Consider the following 21,606-nt stretch of genomic DNA (forward strand, 5'->3'; position numbering starts at 1 on the left):
GAAGAGAGCGCAAAAGAGCTTTGTTGCTGCTTTCACACGGAAGAACAATATGATAGACACGGAAACACTAAAGCATAATAGCTGGAAAGTTTTATACAAGGTGAAATATAAGAAGTCATACCATTCAACATTAGGCTGACTGCCTAAGGACGAGAGAGCAAACATGGGCTATATGGGTCTTAAATATTAGGAAGCAATCAAGATTTACACCAAGGAACTTAACATGTGTGGACTGGAGTATGGTCTTGCTTCCATATAATAGATGGACAGAAGGAATAGGCCGCAATATGATCTTTCAAAATATACCTCCATACCTTTTTAGCATTATTTTCGCATCTTACATTATTCGCTTCCGGAAAAAAAAAGCCCTGTTCTTTCTTCCATCTATGGGTCATATCTTAGCTTCTTGCCATCCACAAATATTATTTGGTTAATTTTTTAATTTTAAAAAAAAGGTACAAAAGACCAAAATTAGATTAAACAAATGACTCACCACTTAGAGAATGCATCAGTGACAATACTCTTCTCAAGTAAAAATGCTTGCGACTTTAATGTAAGTTTCGCCTGTTCTGCTTTAAGAGCATCTTTGACCAGAAATCTTGGATCGCTAACTAAACTCAACAGAAATTCGTATTTTTCTTGCCATCGAATTCTTGGAAGACTTGTGATCTACAAAATTAAAATACTAAAAAATGATTCTAACTTTCAATGAAAGAGGGGAATGCACCTAAAGGAAACTGAAAAAAACTATATATATATATATATATATATATATATATATATATATATATATATATATATATATATATATATATATATATATATATATATATATATATATATATATATATATATATATATATATATATATATATATATATATATATATATATATATATATATATATATATATATATATATATATATATATATATATATATATATATATATATATATATATATATATATATATATATATATATATATATATATATATATATATATATATATATATATATATATATATATATATATATATATATATATATACGTATTCCAGAGTTCATATGTTTGTTACAAATGAAAGTCGAAAGAAATTTATCCCGTATATGAAAGCGGTTGTCCCCTAATCAACGTCTCGCTCTTTACGCTGAACTTTTTATTGTTTTAAAAAGTAGAGCTGTGAGAAAGAATCAAACTTTAGCGTAAAGTGCGGGGGGTCGAGGAGGGGACAACCTCTTTCATATACGGAATAATTTCCATTCCTTTTAAGTTTTAATGTTGCTCCTTACTTGCAGTAAAAAAAATTATTTTTTTATTTAATTTTCATCTTTAAGGGTCCGCTAATGGGCTCAAAATAGCATAGTGCGAGTGAAGAGATTATTATATTTGAAAAGAGTATAAAAATCACATCGAGTGGCGCGTTCAACTAGTTCCTAAATATATAATTGACAAATTCCAAATCTTCCAGTAATTTTACTACTCTAAGAAATTTCAAAAAATCTTTTTTGGGTGAAGTTTTTTGTCAGTGTTATGACTTTTCTTTCGATAGGTCTAGCGAAATTGTAGATGTTTTAGTTCTTGACTTATTCGTTCAAACAATAAAACATGGTTATTTCTCACTGAACCTGAACCCGTTCTATGAACTCAACGCCATAATTCTCGTGTTTTTAGAAGAAGAAAAGCAAAGCTATCAACATAAATTTCAAGCCCACTTTTTCCTGAGCTTTGAATTTGGATTGAGGTAAGAGATGAAAGGATAGGCACCTGGAATATAATTTGAGCATTGTTAACCACTTTGCATCAAAGTTAAGACACATTGACATAACGTAACCCAACCTGTAGGAGCGGTACAATTAACATTTGTAGCCTCGAATACATATACAGGTACTTGTCTATTATATCGACCACACCCAAGAAGTGAAGGTAGGTTAATCACAATGAAGTATACCACAATATGATGAAAATCTAATACTTTAGTAACAAAATTATAGAAACTACAACAGAGGATTAAGGAAATCAGACCGCCCAGAACACACAAATGCTAGTAAAAATCACGTTGAAGGGAGCTCTCCCTTCTGCCATCGCTGCCTCCTGTCATCGCTTCCATCCGTTAGATACAACTTCAAATGATGGCAGGGTGGCACCTCAGAGCCATTTATTACTCTATTTTGCTGGACCCCACATTGACTGTATTTGTTGTGTAGATGCGCCGGTTTCTGGGTAGACAAATTGTAAGTGTGGCTCAGAGTCAATTGTGTTAAACCTGCTTGCCCCAGCTCAGCTGTGTTGTAGCCCATCCAAAAATAAGAAATGACTGTTGATCTTGGCTCAATGTTTAGCTGAATTTGTAAGAGTAGAGTTTCTGCTATTTCTTGCTCTTAGTTGGTTTTTGGACTTGGTGCTGAGGCCATGCTGAGCTATTCGGACAAACGATTGTTGATCCTGGCTCAATGTTTAGCTGAATTTGTAAGAGTAGAGTTTCTGCTATTTCTTGCTCTTAGTTGGTTTTTGGACTTGGTGCTGAGGGCATGCTGAGCTATTCGGACAAACGATTGTTGATCCTGGCTCAATGTTTAGCTGAATTTGTAAGAGTAGAGTTTCTGCTATTCCTTGCTCTTAGTTGGTTTTTGGACTTGGTGCTGAGGGCATGCTGAGCTATTCGGACAAACGATTGTTGATCCTGGCTCAATGTTTAGCTGAATTTCTAATAGTAGAGTTTCTGCTATTTCTTGCTCTTAGTTGGTTTTTGGACTTGGTGCTGAGGGCATGCTGAGCTATTCGGACAAACGATTGTTGATCCTGGCTCAATGTTTAGCTGAATTTGTTAAAGTTTCTTCTATTTCTTGCTGCTCGTTGGTTTTTGGACTTGGTGCCGAGGACATACTCAACTATTGGACGTCTTCTTGGGAGTGGTTGATATAATAAATAAATATTCATATGCATCTCGTGCAATTAATCCTGATCGTACACTGTTCTGGTATTCAGGCCAAAAGAAGTGCTAGGACCATTCTTTCTTGGACTATAGGAATGACACTATAGACTTGTTTCTACACAAATGTAAATGGTACCAAAATCTCCCCTAGTTCAGTTTCTTCAAAAGTATCAGCTTCAAGTATTTTCAAAACTAGTATTTATGTTCATTATTGTAAAGATCCGAATCTGCGTATAATCCGGATTACTTCCACCATATGTAATAACAGAACATTAAAAAACAACAAATAAATAAAAAGATCGGTGCCGTTTCTAGTCTGTGCTTACCTTGGCCTGGCACTTCAAAGTTTTGTTATTAATATACTGCTAAATGTCAAATATCAGTAGCTATTTTCATTGTCTACTGCAAAGGGTATAATTTGCTCTGTTTTTTTTTTAGCACAATTGCCAAAGCTTTAGTTCAAATGAATAGAAATAACACACAAAGTGGATGGTCAAGAGACAAGAGGTCATCAGTATCATCTCCATGGTTTTCAATTCAGCCATAGAGCGTAAACTATTAGAGGTCCTAGCCCGTCAAAAACATTATCACGCGCACCTAAGCAATACTATAGCCCACTTGTATAGTACACCTAAGTCATAGGAGTTGAAGGTGTCGCAATCTTGCGTGAGGTGGATGATTTATTGGGAGTGATGTAATCTTACGTAACTTATTAGATTTGTTGGGAACGAAGGGTTTATATGTGACATGCTGGACTTCAGTACCCCATGGGTAAATCTCTGCTTGTAACTGAGCACGGAGCACGTGGGTGTTACGTAATGGCAGCGCAAACATCTTTCTACGTAGTGACAGCACACACATGGGTCCTATGTAATGGCGGGCGCACACGCGAGATGTCACGTAACGGTAGTGTACACATGGGGTGGTACGTAATGATGATACACATGGGGGGTGTAACGCAATCTTACACGTGGATTTTACGCAATGGCAGGGGACACACATAGTTGTTACACAATGACAGCGCCCACATCGATGTTGTATAATGCTTTAAAAGATTTTTTTCTTCAGAATTTCGTTTTTATAGGCGTTTTTCTTTCATTACGTTTTTTTCTTCCGGATTTCTTTTCTTTCAAGCGGTTTCGAGTTCAAAGCGGCAACTGCAAAAGATATTTGCAAAAACGAAAGAATAAAGATCTAATTTCCTTCCGCCCAGAAATTGTGAAAAAACTCCGCGAAGGGACCAAGAAGAAGACACATGGGGACACGTGAGGTGGAAATATGAGACAGCGGGTGGTAGTGTCGACCTAGATTTATTTTCTGGTTCCCCATCTGAAGCTGAGCAAAATGAGGAAGATATCAGCTCCCCTCGAGAGGAAAAATGTGAAGGGAGATTTTTCGCTACAAGACCGGTGAAACTTACAGTCAAAGGTAAATTCTTTGTGACTTTATAATATTTTGGATGGAATGCGGCCACTCTATACGGTTGAGAACCCATCATTAACAAATCTAATGATAGGGCTCACACCTAATTCAAAGAGTTCAGGAAGGAAGACATTAGCTGTTCAGACTGGCACAAAAATTTCATTGAAGTACAGAAATCTATGATTTGTGACTTTAAACTTACGACAATATGTCTTTGACTGCAGACATTTGGTCTGCCAACAGCAATAGCTACCTGAGCATGACTGCAAATTTACCTGACATAAAATTTAAAATTTAATGTTTTCTTGTCTGTTCCTTTTTAAGGATTCACAAATTTCCGACAAACTGCTGAACGACTGAATGATGTATTTACCAGGTATAAAATTGCAGTAGAAAAAAAGTACGAGGAGTAGTAACTGACAATGCTTTAGACTCCAGTATAGCATTCAGGGAATTTCCAATCATATCTGTTGATGATAGTCAAGTAAGTGACGGCAAGAAGAATGTCCTTAGGGTCAACTTTCTCCCCATTTCGGATGCGTCAGCCACACACTTAATTTGTTTGCATCTACCGATTCAGACGAAATACTAGTTTAGCTACATTTACCTAAAATATGAAGCCATATTCCACGAGCTGGAAATAATGACAAACCGTCATTTTCCTGGAATAACCGTAACACTCCACGTGGAATATTTAACCCTCCTGACCATCTTGGAATATTTTAGTATGGACTGGTGTTGGGATTGCAATTTTCCTAGAAACCAAATTTTAAAAAGTATTGCAGAACTAAAAACAAAGAAAAGTAAAGGGCCCTTAAACGGGTATATATATTATGCCGAATTATGAGCCAAACTTAAGACAAACAGACATTATTATGAATAAATAAATGAAAGCTGAACTGACACAGAAATTAAAATGAATAAGCACACCAATCTTAAAAATAACAGAAACTGCAGTAGGTGGATAGATGAAATCTCGCAAGAACATAAACTAAAATAAATTATCAAGTCACTCTCGAAACAAAAAACAAATTAGCACACATAAGACTGGAACTACTACCTCCTTAAGCCCACTAAAGGCCAGTTAGGCAAATTAAGCAAACTGGTCAATCAACCCCTCCCCCCTCACCATTCTTAATATTTTTCAATATCTGAAGAGCTAAAAAACTGGAGCTTTAATGAAAACACAAAACCCATCCCCAGGAAACACGATATTCTCTTAGGAGTAGAAAATTGTATAAGTAATCTTCAGAAAATAAAGGAGTAGTTATAAGGCTGTCAGTAGTATTTCATTGGCCATGGAATCGATAACATTTAGCATACATTTTTTCTAAAGAAAAAAATTCTAAAAAAGTAAGTTTTCAATAAAACTTAAGAAAATTCAGGCTCGCAAATGCTTTCTTCCTCGCCCTAAGGAAATGAGCGCCCTAAACGGGAGGAAACACCTACCCTATACCTTTACCATCTCATTATTAAATCGGTCTATTTTATTCAATTATTTGTTCTTCATATATTCAAGTAAATGGATGGTACCTAGTATACTAATTTCAGGAGAGGCACCAGTTTTTACCAGATAGCCCTAAACATAAAACTGAAAGGGCAGCCTTTATGGGATGACTTTTTTAAGAACTCGATACCATGATGATTAGTTGATAAAACTCCATAGTTTTTAATCTTTCTTAGCTCAATCATTAGGTCTAACTCTATTGAAAGCCTTTTTAAATAAAAGCACGAGGGCTGGATAAATTAACCCCCAAAAAAAAAACATTGAAAATATAAGCCCATAAAGATGTCACCAAGTTATAGGAGCTCATGATTGGTGATGGGAGTTCTCATGCTAGAATAAGCTCAGCTAGTAGTAACCGTGGCAATTACATAAAGGGTAGGACCTACCCTTTGCCACAGCCGATAAACGAGTGAAACTGCACAATTTATCAATCCTTGAAAAAAAAAAAAAAAACACAACCAAGGTCGACATGACCAAAACTGCACTTGTCAGACCTATAAATACCCGAAAGAAAATCATGATATATATGCAATTAACTTAAAAAACTCTTTTTACAAAATAATTTTTTCAAAGAAAAGTAAAGAGCTCCATTAAACCGAAAATGAGAGGAAATAAAATCGAATAATCTTCCATTGGCAAAACTACCACAAACCACCATCAATAAATAAATGAAACCCAAAATGAATAGAAAATACAATAAATATCCGAGTCAAATTCAAAACCAGCAAAAACAAGAGCTGAGAGCACAGATGGCACTTGTGACGAGGCCAGAAGAGCCAAGAGCTCATATGGTATGAGCTCTAACAAAATTCTAAGAATCAATAGATTGATTTAAAAGGAAAATGAGAGGATTAATGCAGGTCAGGATTTAAAATTTGAGCTGTGAGTCACGAGGTCCTTTTAAATATCAAAATTCATTAACATCCGATCACCCGTTCGAAAGTTATAAATACCTCATTTTTTCTAATTTTTCCTCTCCCTTCAGCCCCCCAGATGGCCGAATCGGGGAAACAACTTTATCAAGTCGATTTGTGCAGCTCCCTGACACGCCTACCAATTTTCATCCTCGTAGCACGTCCAGAAGCACTAAACTCGTCAAAGCACTGAACTCCACCCCCTAATTCCCCCAAAGAGAGCGGATCCGGTCCGGTTATGTCATTCACGTATCTTGGACTTGTGCTTATTCTTCCCACCAAGTTTCATCATGATCTCTCCGCTTTAAGGGTTTTCCAAGATTTCCCCCCCCCCCCGCACAACTCCCCCTCCAATGACACTGGATCGGGTCAGGATTTAAAACAAGAGCTTTGAGACACGATATACTTCCAAAAATTTAATTTCATTAAGATCCGATCTTAAATTACTAAACCTTGAAAACTTGCATTGCTTACGAAGTTTCTATACACATCATATTTTCTATCAGGCTTAATCTCACGCTTCCTTTCTTTTCGCCTTTCACAAGTTTATAAAAAATAATATACATTTTCATCGTCTACTGGCAATGACGTCATCTGCAGAAATCATTAGCGGACGATGATAATTTTTGTAAACTTGTGAAAGACAACAAGACAGGAAAATTGACACTAAGCGTTAATTTATGCTCGATTCATGTCAATCGCTTTTTTCCTTCATTTGGAAAGTTTTTTTCAATTTATTCTAATATCAACCCGTACAGCACTCTCAAGGCTAATGTTTTCAGGTTTCAAGAACAAAAAGATGTTTTTGTTTACAGGAAATTAGATACAAAATTTCTAAAAAGTTGTACTACAAAGTCCTACAAAGTTGTACTAAAACACATTACGTGACTCGGATAGTTATGTCGTTTAGTCGACCTTTGTTCCTGTTTCTGTTCACCTGCATCATGTATTTTCCAGCCCGTTGAAAATGGCTTCATGGTCTAGGTAAATCCGGCAGTTGGTTCGGTACTGGTTTGATGAGTAAGTGTAAATCCACAGGTGGGAAATGGGAACTTCCTGGGAGGGCGTAAAGAGGGAGGCTTTGAATAGATTGAGATGGAGGAGGAGCGTGCGTACTGTGTCAGCCTCGGGTGGTTTGGTGCTTCAATGAGTTGTTAGTAAAAGTAATAGTAGTATTAAATTTTTAAGTTTACCAAAGAACTTAACAAAAGGGATAATATTCACAGGCTAATATTCGCCAATAATGAATGCTTTGTTATCAATTGGTTAAGGAATTCGGTTTACTCCTCCCATCACTCCATTGCTCTAAAGTAGTGTTCCTATTCTTTAAAAGTTACAACTAGTATTTTGACGCTCAAAATCGATTACGACTCTTCAATTTCATTTTTTTTTTCTTATTTTCGTCCCCCAGCAGCTTTGTTTTAAAAGATGGTCGCAGCAACTTCGAAGAGGGCTAACTTGATTGGGAATTGAAAGTTTGTGAACCTATTTTTTGAAGAGTCAAAATGGGTTAGTGGGTAACCAGCACCTCCTGTGCCTTATTTTACAACACTGCCCTCCATAGCTCTCTATGCATCCAATCAAAATTTTAGAATAGTCATTTCGTCTAACATAGTAAAAAAGCCCAATAAGTTTGACTCCAGGGATATCTTGACCCAAAAGCCCCAAAGGGCAAGGGTCATAATTAATAATAATTGGGTCCAGTTTGATGTGGGACGAGCGATTGGCACGACTGTTACAAGAACCAAAAGGACCAAACATTTTTTTTAGTGAGGGAGGGGACTCATGAATGATCTAAAAAAACTGTTCGTCCCTGATAAGTTTCAAGCTTACAGCCATGAGTCTTCGGACCAAGAAGAATTTAACGTACAAGAAAATTGTCCGGGGCACGTTATCCCTCTTCAAAGGTACTTAAAGATGGGGACTCGGGCTGAAGGGGACTACACAGAAGAAAAATAGAAAAAATACTGGTTCCGCCGAAAACAGGGCTCCAAAAATCACCAGAAAAGTTCAAGCAACTTTTTTCCTAACCCACTATGTATGGAAGGGATAGTCGTAAAAACATAGGAGGTGGCCCATTTGGTTGGATATTGAAAGTTCTGGAGTAAATCTGCAGGACCGAACGTGATTTGGGAATTACCAACCTACCCTTTTCTATTGAATTACCGTATTTTTTCCATTGTAAAATAGAAATAAGGTAGATTATAAAATAGAATGTAAATAGAAATACGATATAAAATAAAATACAAAAAAATAAATAGATATAAAATAGATATAAAAGAAATAGATATAAAATAGAAATACGGTCTATTGTAAAATAGAAATACGGTAGAATTACCGTACCTTTTTCTATTGCCTCTAACCTCCGTAGCATTGAGTGAAAATTTTGAAAAGACTTTTTTGTTTAGGAGCAGACCAGTTTGGTTCATTAAGTATACCTCCAGGGTCAATTTCAGCCCTATGACCTGATGTTGGCTATGGGCTATGGGAAGAATACTGATTCTAAATTATGTAAATTACCAACTACTCACAGATAGGATTCAGTATAAAAAGCGACCATGTTTGATTTTAATTATCCACTAGAGCTCTTAGGGATCTTTAATTAGGCCAAGATTCCCATAGTTCGTGAAGTGTATAGTGAAGTGTATATACACGCGTATGTGAATAAACCAAAATATGCTATGTGCATCCATGTTTTCCGATTATGTCTCAAGAATAGCTTTGAGGATTTATTTGAAACTTTCAGGAAATGTTGAGAAGGGTCAAGTGGTCCTCAAATTTTGACTCGGGAGAGGGCGAAGAGGTAAGTAGGGAGCAGTTTGGGAATAAATTAAAATTCCAGATGATGTTGGGAAGAGAAGGGGATGGGTGAGCAAGTGGACTTTAAATTTTTTGATTTTACATTTGGGGAGGAAGAAGATTCTAACAAATTGTGTCTTTAATATACCAAAACTCTTTTGCGCTATAAGCTCTTATGGGACTTACAGTAAATAACGACGAAGACCTATATTTTTTGCATTGCTGAGGACAGCCCTTGGACATAGGGCCAAAATATTCATTCTAATTTGTTTCCCACTGTCTTGAGAAATTCCCTATTCTTCTTCTTGTTTTTGATGTTTGTGACTTACAGTCTATGTACAGTTGAGTAGTGAGTATAAAGAAATACGATTAGTATTGTTATCATAAACTTGTTCATCCACACTAAACAATAATAGCATATAATGTGTAGAGTAACAGGTACACAATAAAACAAAACAAACAAATAAAAAAGAGAGAAAAAAACACAAATGGGAAAACCTGACAAGGTGGTGATGTGGAGAAATGCAGACACTGGAAGCTGATTTCAAAGCTTCCTTTTCAGTATTTCCAGTTTTGCTGCAACATCAAGAATTTGAAATTATTGAATGAGAACTTACTTTTTACCCAAGGTGGAAGGAACAACGAAAATTTGTAAAGTCTCAAACAATTAGTCCGGATTCTTGCTGCTACTTAATTTCAAGAAGGGGAAAAATTCAATAAGCAAAAAGAACAGATTTATTTCATAAAGTTGAGTTGAACTTGGCAAACGCATGTCTGTACATTTCCCTCTATTAGCAGCAATTTTATCGTTTTCTTATTGAATTTTTATGGCACTTGGTATTAACCAAGTGACATATAGCAATCGCAAATTCTGTCGGTCTGTCTGTCTGTCGGTCCCGGTTTTGCTACTTTAGGCACTTCCAGGTAAGCTAGGACGATGAAATTTGGCAGGCGTATCAGGGACCGGACGAGATTAAATTAGAAATAGTCTTTTTCCCGATTTGATCATCTGGGGGGTGGGAGTGGGGGGCCGGTTAACTCGGAAAAATTGAAGTACTTTTAACTTACGAACGGTTGATCAGATCTTAATGAAATTTGATGTTTGGAAGTATACTGTGTCTCAGAGCTCTTATTTTAAATCCCGCCCGGATCTGGTGACATTGGGGGGGGGGAGTTGGGAGGGGGAAACCTAAAATATTGGAAAACACTTAAGAGTGGAGGGATCGGGATGAAACTTGGTGGGAAAAATAAGCACAAGTCCTAGAAACATGATTGACACAACCGGAACGAATCCGTTCTCTTTGGGGTAGTTGGGGGGGAGGGTTAATTCTGCAAAATTAGAAAAAATTAGGTATTTTTAACTTACGAACGGGTGATCGGATCTCAATGAAATTTGAAATTTAGAAGGATATCGTGTCTCAAAGCTCTTATTTTAAATCCCAACCGGATCTGGTGACATTAGGGGGAGTTTAGGGGGGGCGGAAATCTTAGAAAATACTTAAAGCGGAGAGATCGGGATGAAACTGGATGCGATGAATAAAGACAAGTCTAAGATACGTGACTGACATAACCGGAACGGAACCGCTCTCTTTTGTGGAGTTGGGGGGGGGGGGGTAATTTGGAGAAATGAGGAATTGTAACTTACGAACGGGTGATCAGATAATAATGAAATTTGATATTTAGAAGGATCGTGTGCTTTCAAGCTCTTATTTTAAATTTCAACTAGATCCTGTAATATTGGGGGAGTTGGAGGGGGAAACCGGGACTCATGGAAAACGTGAAAATTGGGGTATTTTTGTCTTACGAATAGGTGATCACATCTTAATGAAATTAAATAAAAAAAACAAGTTTTGTTTTAAATGTAAGTAAGAAGCGACATTAAAACTTAAAACGAACAGAAATTACTCCGTGTATGAAAGGGGCTTTTCCTCCTCAAAGCCCCGCTCTTTACGTTAAAGTTTGACTTTTCTCTTAACTCTACTTCTTAAAACAGTAAAAAACTTTAGCGTAAAGAGCTGGGCGTTGAGGAGAAAACTTAAAAAGAGTACTAGAACTTTTAATTTCCATTAGAATGAGACCTCTCGCGACATTCTAGGACCACTGGTTCGATACATCCGTGATTTGTCTTCTGGCAAAAAATGCCAAATTCCACATTTTTAGAGATAGGAGCTTGAAACTTGTACAATAAGGTTCTCTGATACGCTGAATCTGATGGTGTGATTTTCATTAAGATTGTATCACTTTTAGGGGGTGCTTTCCCCTATTTCTAAAATGAATTAAATTTTCTCAGGCTCGTAACTTTTGATAGGTAAGACTAATCTTGATGAAAGTTATATATTTAAACTCAGTATTAAAATGCAATTTGTTTTTGTGTAACTATTGGTATCAAAATTCCATTTTTTAGAGTTTCGGTTACTATCGAGCCGGGTCGCTTCTTACTACAGTTCGTTACCACGAACTGTAGCACTGAGCCCCACGGGAGGGGTTCAGTGCTTTGGCGAGTTTGGTGCTTCTGGACGCGCTAGGACGATGAAAATTGGTAGGCGTGTCAGGGAGCTGCACAAATTGACTTGATAAAGTCGTTTTCTCAGATTCGACCATTTGGGGGGCTAAAGGGAGAGGAAAAATTAGAAAAAATAAGGTATTTATAACTAACGAGTGGGTGATCGGATCTTAATGAATTTTGATATTTAGAAGGACATCGTGACTCAGAGCTCTTATTTTAAATCCCGACCGGCACTAAGCCTTTGATTTTCCTTTTAATTCAAGCTATTGATTGTTAGAATTTTGTTAGAGCTCATACCATATGAATTCTGGGCTGTTAGCTCTTCTGGCCTCGTCGCAAGTGCCATATGAGCTCTTAGCTCTTGTTTGATTTATCTACACCAAGAGAAAGGCTTATTCGAGAAAGAAGTAGCGAAGACAGAATCATGTCAGATAGACTCATGGGCGTCGTTTGGAGGGGAGTGGCAAGGGGGGGGGGCAGTTTCCCCCTAATAATTTGGAAAAAAATATAGCTCATGCCCCTTGACTATCCAGATATGGACCCCTGTTGCCCCCCCCCCCCAATTAAAAAATGTTGAAGTACACCCCGGGATAGACTAGTATCACTATGGCTTATAAAAAGTACCTCATCAGCATAAGCAAGTTGTGAAACATCCGGTAAACCCGGTAGATGAGTAGCCGACATTTAAACTAGAGCCCCGGAAATATAAAATTTGAACGGAGTGGTATATAAGACTTTACATTGCCTAAAACCTCTTTTCCCTTTGGTAATAGTAACAGGCACCGATTTTAGCCAAAGAAAAGAACGGTACTTGTGTGTTATAGGGACCACACCAAATAAGTGAAGTTAGGTTAATCCTAATGAAATATACCCAAATATGATGTAATGATCATATTTTAGTAACAGAATTACGGAAAATACAACAGAGAATTATGGAAAGTAGGCCGCCACTAACACATTATATTAAATACCTAACCAACGCTATATATTAAAAATTTAGTTAAAATAATCCTGTATAGTAGTTTACGTCACTGAGACTAAGCTAATTATCTAAGACTAAGAAGACTAAGACTGAGAATAAGAATATAGACAGAGAAACCGGTTTTACTCATATCAAGAACTTCAGTGTGGTTGCTATAACATGTAAGTACCAAAAGAAATAGAGTGTCAATAATGACAAACCATCATAACCGAAAGATTAATACCATTAGAATAAAGAGCCAAAAAAAACTGTTTACGACATACGCTATCAAACGCTTTTGATAGATCAAAAGCGAAAAGATAGATACCCTTTCCTTTAGAGGAATTTTCAAAAAACAAGGAAAATATTAGGCCTATACGTCGCTATACTACGGGCCGATATTCAAATTGGTTATCTTTCTCACATATATTGTCACTCACAAAGGGTAAATAAGATTTATTACTGATAAATTAACCAAACAGTGAATATACTCCCAAAAAGGCACCTTGTCTTGGCGGTATAAGCACATGCCCCCTGGACATTACTTTAAGAGCTAAGTACAAATGGCAATCTAAAGGTGGTTTTCCCCACTTTAAAGTTGAAGAAACACAACACAAAACACAGTGTTTTTTGTACAACACAAAACACTGTCAGTAGACTATAAGTTAACAAGAGCTAAGAGCTTATATGGCACTTGTGACGAGGCGAGAAGAGCTAAGAGCCAAGAGATCATATGGTATAAGCTCTAACAAAAGTCTATGAATCAATAGATTGATTTAAAAAGGAAAATAAGAGCCTTAATGCTGGTCAGGATTTAAAATAAGAGCTCTGAGTCACGATGTCCTTCTAAATATCAAAATTCATTAAGATCCGATCACCCACTCGTAAGTTATAAATACCTAATTTTTTCTAATTTTTCCTCTCCCTTTAGCCCCCCAGATGGTCGAATCTGGGAAAACGACTTTATCAAGTCAAATTGTGCAGCTCCCTGACACGCCTACCAATTTTCATCGTCCTAGCACGTCCAGAAGCACCAAACTCGCCAAATCACAGAACCCCTCCCCCCAACTCCCCCAAAGAGAGCGAATCCAGTACGATTCTGTCAATCACGTATCAAGGACATTTGTTTCTTCTATCCACCAAGCTTCATCCCGATTCCTCCACTCCAAGTGTTTTTCCAAGATTTCCCCCTCCAACTCCCCCCAATGTCAAAAGATCTGGTCAGGATTTGTAATAAGAGCTCTGAGAAATGAATTCCTTCTAAAAATCAAATTTCATTAAGATCCGATCATCTATTCGTAAGATAAAAATACCCCAATTTTCACGTTTTCCAAAAATTCCGGTTTCCCCCCTCCAACTCCCCCCAATGTCACAGGATCTGGTCGAAATTTAAAATTAGAACTTTAAAGCACAATATCCTTCTAAACATCAAATTTCATTAAGATCTGGTCACCCTTCCTAAGTTACAAATACCTCCATTTTCAAAATTACCCCCCCCCCCCCAATTCCACCAAAGAGAGCAGATCCGGTCCGGTTATGTCAGTCAATTATCTTAGACAGGTTTCTATTCTTCCCATCCAGTTTCATCCTGATCTCATCGCTTTAAGTATTTTCTACAGGATTAATTTAACTAATTTTATGATTTATAGGAGAGTTGGTAAGCCTCCATGTGCTGATAAAAAGATATTTTTTAACGGCAGGCCTCTGTCACAACTGCATGAAGTGCGTTATTTGGGGTTCCAGCTTGATTGTAATCTATCTTGGAAGAACCATAGTGATCTTGTTGCAGCTAAAGTTGCTAGAGGTTTGGGAATTTTGCGTCGATTAAAGCATGTTTTACCATTACCAGTTCTTTTATTATTATACCACACCACTGTTGCGCCTTATATTTCTTATGGTTGTGTCCTTTGGTCTAGTAATTTCTATGCAAATTTTAAAAGAGTGCAGATCCTACAAAATAAAACAGTACGTCTTCTTGGTAAATATGTAGAAAATGTGAATGATACCGCGTCATGTTTTAAGAAATTACGAGTGCTTAACATTGGTCAGATTCGAGATTATCAAGCTGCTGTTTTTGCGTATCGATGTTGCAATGATGTAATGCAACATCATTGTAACGATGTAATGTAACGATGATGCAATGTCCTCCAGTTTTTACCAGTTTTTTTCGAGTAAATCGTTCACTCCATGGGTATGAGACTAGAGAGGCAGATAATTTTATTGTTGAGTACCGAGACACCACACGTGCAGATTTCGGAATTAGGTATTTAGCTCCGGCTATTTGGAATGATATCCCAGCTGGCATTAGGGAGGCGGAACATATTGGGTTGTTTAAAGTAAATTTAAAAAAACATTTATTGGAAGTGGGGAGATAATTCTTTTTTTTTCTTTTTCTTCTTTTTTTTTAATTATTGTTAGCCTTTATTTATTTATATTCTGGTATTAAGGATACCGGTATTAAGGATATTAAGGATTCAGTTATGTTTGAGAGTTCATACTGCAAACACCTTTTTGGATATAATCATTAATACAGTAAGACAATTGTTATTCTCTGGCTGGTCATTGAAGGTGTTAGCATCTCGCTAAAGTCAACCGTGCAAAACCTGTTTTTTGCATAAGATTATTGTTGATAGCAAGGAATGATCTAAGGTGATTTTAACTAGATCGTAATTATTGATTTATTTAATGATGGCGAGCGTCAGCAAAAAGGATTTTGAGGACTTTAAAGTTAGCATTAATGCCAAGCTGATGAAACTTGATAAACTTGATATAATTTTGGCAAACCAAAACGAATTGTCACTAAAGTTTGTGAGTTTGAAAGCTGATATTGAAGTCATAAAATCGGATGGAATAGAACGTGGCAATAGGATTCGTGAACTCGAAAGTCAACTGAATGCTCATAAAGCTTCCTGCGAATTACTTTCGAAAGAACTATTGCTAGTTGACTTAAAAAGCAGGAAAAAAAACCTCATCATTCATGGTCTACGAAACGAAAAGGGTAACCAAACCCTGGAATCTAACGTGAAATCATGGATCAGTGATACTTTGGGAATTTCTAGCCCTATTACAATTGACAATTTGTATAGACTGGGGTCTAAAACAAGCAATAACATTACCACTAGGCGAGGCTCATCGAAAACTGAGACGTTAAAACCAGTTTTTCTTTCCCTTAGCAACGACAAAGATGTGCAATTAATTATGCGTAATGTGGGGAAACTTAAAGGGTCCGGAGCTCGCGTTGTGTGATCTTCCTCCCAAACTTAACGATATCAGGAACAACCTCCTTGCTAAGGCTAAAGGTCTGCGCGAAGCTGGAAAATGGGAGTCCTCCAGGATCAAACAAAAGGGAGCGGATCTATGGTTAGAAGTATGTCACCTGAACTCTGATAAGTGGATAAAATACGATGACCAACATGAAGCTTAATAGTTATTATTGAACTCCAGTGAAGATTATAATGATTATTTAAAATGTCTATTATTCCTTTTAAGTGACAACAGTTGAAAGTTCTTCTTTTTTCTTTTCTTTTTTTTTGATGGGGTTTTGTCAAGATAAGTGATGATTTTTGCTGTTAGTATGGGTTATATTTTAATTTGTAGGGAGATATGTATGTGTATGTGTATATGTGGGTATATATATATATATATATATGTGTATGTATATGTATATGTATATATATATATATATATATTTGTTTCTTTTTTTTCTTGTCGTCATCATGGTTTGTTTAAAATTTAAATACGATCTAGCCGTAATAATCATGGTCCTTTTTTTTGTCTTTTGTTGTCTTCTTTTTCTTTTTCTTTCATTATTTTCGAGTTCTCACTGGTTCAGTTGTTTTTGCTACTTTAAGACTCAGACGGTATGCATTTTGCGAAAGTTTCTGCTAGTTCGGATCATAATTCTGATTTTGCACATTGGATGATAGTTGCATTGGGGATAGACTGAGATACCTTGAATCTAACCCTTTTGATTTTTCCATATTCCAGAGCCATGATAAATTTTCAGGAAATAAGATAAATGACGGTGGGCTAATTAACTTTCCAAATTGTAAATATAAATTACCTTCCGAAGTTTCTGATCTTCCCAGTACCGGTGTTGTGAGAACAGGATTTTTAAATTGTAGGGGGTTTTTTAGTTCACAGGATGATCTTATTGATGTAGTTCATAAATTATCTTGTCATGTCGTTGGATTCTGTGAGACTTTTCTTACAGACCTGACTCCTCAGGTTGTTTTTCCTGGATATCAATTTATTTTTAAAAACCGATTGACTAGGCGCCAAGGTGGTTTAGCAGTAATAGTTAAAGAAGGTATCTCTTTTCGACGCATTGCAAATCTGGAAGGTTCTCATGAGGAAATGCTTTTTGAAGTAATGGTGACTGAAATTAGTCTTGGAAAAAAAGATGTTTTTTTTTGCGTAGTATACCGACCGCCTTCTTCTCCAGTCAAATCTTTCCTCTCTAAACTCCATGATTTTTTGCATAAACCCCATTTTCAAAATAAAGATGTAATCCTTTCCGGAGATTTCAATATTGACCTTCTAGAAACTTCAAATGAATCTTCTGTTGAGTTATTGTCTTCTTGCTTTTCTGCGTGTCTGCTTCCTACTTGCCTGATACCTACAAGAATTTCACCTAGTTCTGCTTCTCTCATTGATAATATTTTTACATCTTTACCTATTCAAGCAAATTTTGCAGTTTTAAGTGATATATCGGATCATTTCCTGCTGGTTTCAGATTTAGCTTTTACTTATAAAATACCACAGGTAAGTAAGGAACGTCAAGGACGGTTAATAAATAAAATAACATTAAAGCACCTGAATGAAAGCCTTGGACTATTGGATTGGCAGGAGGTAATATCCACGGAGGATACAGATATGGCAACTGATAATTTTCTAAGAAATTTCAATTGCTGCCTTGATTCTAGTTGCCCATTTGTTACAATTAAAAGTTGCAGAGAAAAATTTCCTATAAGGCCATGGATAACGTCTGGAATTTTGATATCAGTTAAGAAAAAAAATCAGTTATTTAAAAAGCAGTTAAAGAATCCAACTGATTATAATATTAAAAATTTTAGAATTTTCAAAAATAAATTAACCACAATGATACGTTTGTCGAAACAATTGTATTATAAAAAGTCTTTCGAAGAAGCTCAAAATTCTCCTCGCAAAACGTGGTCTTTAATTAATTATTTTATAAAAAAAGAAAGTAAGTCTAATTTTCCTGAAGTTATTAGTTTAGAAGATGGTTCGACTACTAATAAATCGGAGAAAGTGGCTGATATTTTGAATACTCATTTTGCTAAAATAGGAGAGAAAATTGTTTCATCAGTAATGAACCAGTTTGATTCACGTAGTAATAAACATTTTTCTTCATACCTTCCGTCTCCTCAAAGTAATTCAATTTTTCTCGGGCCTATTTCTCATTCTGAAATAACAAAAATAGTGTGTGATCTAAATCCAGGTAATTCAGCGGGAATTGACGGGTCTAGTTCTAAAATTGTTAAAGAAATACTGTCTGCAATAATATTACCATTACAGCATATAATTAATCTTTCATTTAAAACTGGAGTTTTCCCATCTGCTTTTAAAGAAGTGCGGATAGTTCCGCTTCACAAAGGTGACTCTCCTGGAAATCCATCAAATTACCGCCCTATTTCTATTTTGTCAGCATTTTCTAAAATACTTGAGAAGGCAATTTATAAGAGGTTTTATGACTTTCTTAAATCGTCTAATTTCTTCACAAATTTCCAGTTTGGTTTCCGGTCTGGACATAACACTGAACATGCTACCGTTGCTCTCATCCAATATATTCATGAATGCTTAGATAGAGGTGAAATTCCAGCAACAATATATTTAGATTTTAAAAAAGCATTCGATACAATATCCCATTGTATTCTTTTTAGTAAATTGGATAATTGTGGTGTGCGTGGACCGGCGTTGGATCTAGTTAAATCTTATCTTGATATGAGAAAGCAACGATTAGATGGAGGCAATTTTCTCTCTTCACCTGTACATCAGTCTTCGAAGGTTGGGGTACCTCAGGGCTCTGTCCTAGGTCCTCTACTTTTTTTAATTTATATAAATGATTTTCACCGCGCTTTTACATCCCCGTGTCTCAACACACATTTTGCTGATGATACGGCAGTTTCAATTTCTGAAAAGAATGACGAGGAGTTGGAGACAAAACTGAATACTGCATTTTCTAATGTTCTTGATTGGTGTTCTTCAAATTTTATTGCTTTGAATGTATCAAAAACAAATTTCATAATTTACGGCAGAAAGTCAAATATCTGCCCTCGTATTACCCGAGTTACTTCTTCAAAGTATCTATTATCAATATCTCGGGTGAAAATGACAAAGTACCTTGGACTTGTGATTGACGAAAGCTTATCTTTTAAAACACACATTCAAAATCTACGATTAAAGATTTCAAGGTATGTTGGTTTAATGCGAAGGTTAAAGCTTTGTTTGCCCTACTCTGCTTTACGAAGTATTTATTTTGCTCTGATTCAGACTAATATTAATTATTGTTCTCTAGTATATTTATCTACATTTAAAAGCCATATTAAACCAATACAGATTTTACAAAATAAAGCCCTAAGAATCCTTAAACTTTTTATTCCATCACCTATTGAACTTCCAAATAAGTCTTCTACTGCATCTTTATATACTTATCTAGATATACTTCCAGTCACTCAACAATTTGCTTTTGGAGCAATTCTTTTCAAAATCAATTATGACATTAAGAAATTACCGCCATATTACCTCCATCAAAGTTTGTTCTCCCAATCACAAGATTTACATAATTATAACACTCGACAAAAAAAGGATATCTACATTGACAAATATAATACTGAGAGATCTAAATTCGCTCCGTTTTTGTCAATAGCTCGGTGCTGGGATGCTCACAAGGCTCTTATTGATAAATTTTCCTCTATCCATTTAATAAAAAGGAAACTTAAATTTCATTTAGTTCAGGATTATTTTTAATTAATTAAGTATCTTTTTAGTAAGGCAAAGTTTTTGTATGGTTCGTTGCTCTGGGTGATTATGGGCCTCTCAGCTATCTTCCAGTATTAATTTATATTTAATAATATTACTTTCTTAATTTCTTCAACAGTATTGAATGATCCTGAGCTAGCTGCTACTTTCATACTATTGTTGTGTTATTGTATCTTTGCCGTCATGTTTATCTTTGTATTGTAGTGTGTTATTATTTTATTCTTTGTCTAGGCCTAGTTTTTCGAGCTTGTCTCCCCATGGGCCTATGTCATATATATATATATATATATACATGTATGTGCGATTAATAAATAAATGAACTTGAACTTGAACTTGAACTTAAGGAGTAATTGAGTGAGAGTGTTTTGTCCTTCTTTAGTTTCCGTTTTTTTTAGTTTCTGTTTTTTTTTTTTTTTTCTTATTAAATTAGGTTGAGAATCAGAGGATTGCAGCCGTCCAACATCAGGCTCTTTGAGCCTTCCCCAGGGCGGTTGTGTGTATTTATAGTTTTTGTAATTAGTAGTTAATAAAGAGATTTCTTCTTCTAAGATTTCCGGTCCCCCCAACTGCCCCCCCCCCTTACACTTGATCCGGTTAAGATTTAAAATAAGAGATCTGAGTTACGAGATCCTTCTAAATATGAAGTTTCATGAAGATCCGATCACTCCTTCGTAAGTTAAAAATACGTCATTTTTTCTTTTTTTCAGAATTAACCCCCCCCCCCCCAATAGAGCAGATCCGTTCCAATTATGTAAATCACGTATGCAAGACTTCTGATTATTTTCCCCACCAAGTTTCATCTCGATCCCTCCAATCAAAGCGTTTTCCATGATTTTAGGTTCCCCCACCCCAAACTTCCCCCAATGTCACTAGATCCGGTCAGGATTGAAAATAGTTGCTTTGAGACACGATATCCTTCTAAATATCAGATTTCACTGAGATCCGATCACCCGTTCGTAAGTTAAAAATACCCAATTTTTTCTAATTTTTCAGAATTAACCCCTCCCCCAACTACCCCAAAGAGAGCGGATCCGTTCCGTTTATGTCAATCATGTATCCAGGACTTGTGCTTATTTTTCCCACCAAGTTTCATCCCGATCCCTCCACTCTAAGTGTTTTCCAAGTTTTAGGTTTCCCCCTCCCAACTCCCCCCAATGGCACCAGATCCGGTCGGGTTTAAAATAAGAGCTCTGAGCCACAATATCCTTCTAAATATCAAATTTCATTGAGATCTGATCACTCGTTCGTAAGTTAAAAATACCTCATTTTTTCTAATTTTTCAGAAATAACCCCCCCCCTCCAACTACCCCAAAGAGAGCGGATCCGTTCCGTTTATGTCAATCATGTATCTAAGACTTGTATTTATTTTTCCCACCAGGTTTCATCCCGATCCCTCCACTCTAAGTGTTTTCCAAGTTTTAGGTTTCCCCCTCCCAACCCCCCCCCCCCCCATTTTCCCCAGATCCGGTCAAGCTTTAAAATAAGAGCTCTAAGACACGGTATCCTTCTAAACACCAAATTTCATTGAGATCCGATCACCCGTTCGTAAGTTAAAAATAC

General features: G+C 36.2%; 1 protein-coding gene across 1 annotated transcript in view; it reads right to left on the reverse strand.

Moving 5' to 3' along the window:
- Nucleotides 1-21,606, reverse strand: part of LOC136035778 (uncharacterized) — a 136,966-nt gene that overhangs the window by 113,113 nt on the left and 2,247 nt on the right. The window contains exon 2 of the mRNA XM_065717751.1: nucleotides 494-669. Coding sequence (XP_065573823.1) covers nucleotides 494-669 — 176 coding nt within the window. The remainder of the gene's footprint in view (nucleotides 1-493; nucleotides 670-21,606) is intronic.

This window comes from Artemia franciscana, chromosome 14, assembly GCF_032884065.1.
Source record: "Artemia franciscana chromosome 14, ASM3288406v1, whole genome shotgun sequence".
Classification (NCBI taxonomy): Eukaryota; Metazoa; Arthropoda; class Branchiopoda; order Anostraca; family Artemiidae; genus Artemia; species Artemia franciscana.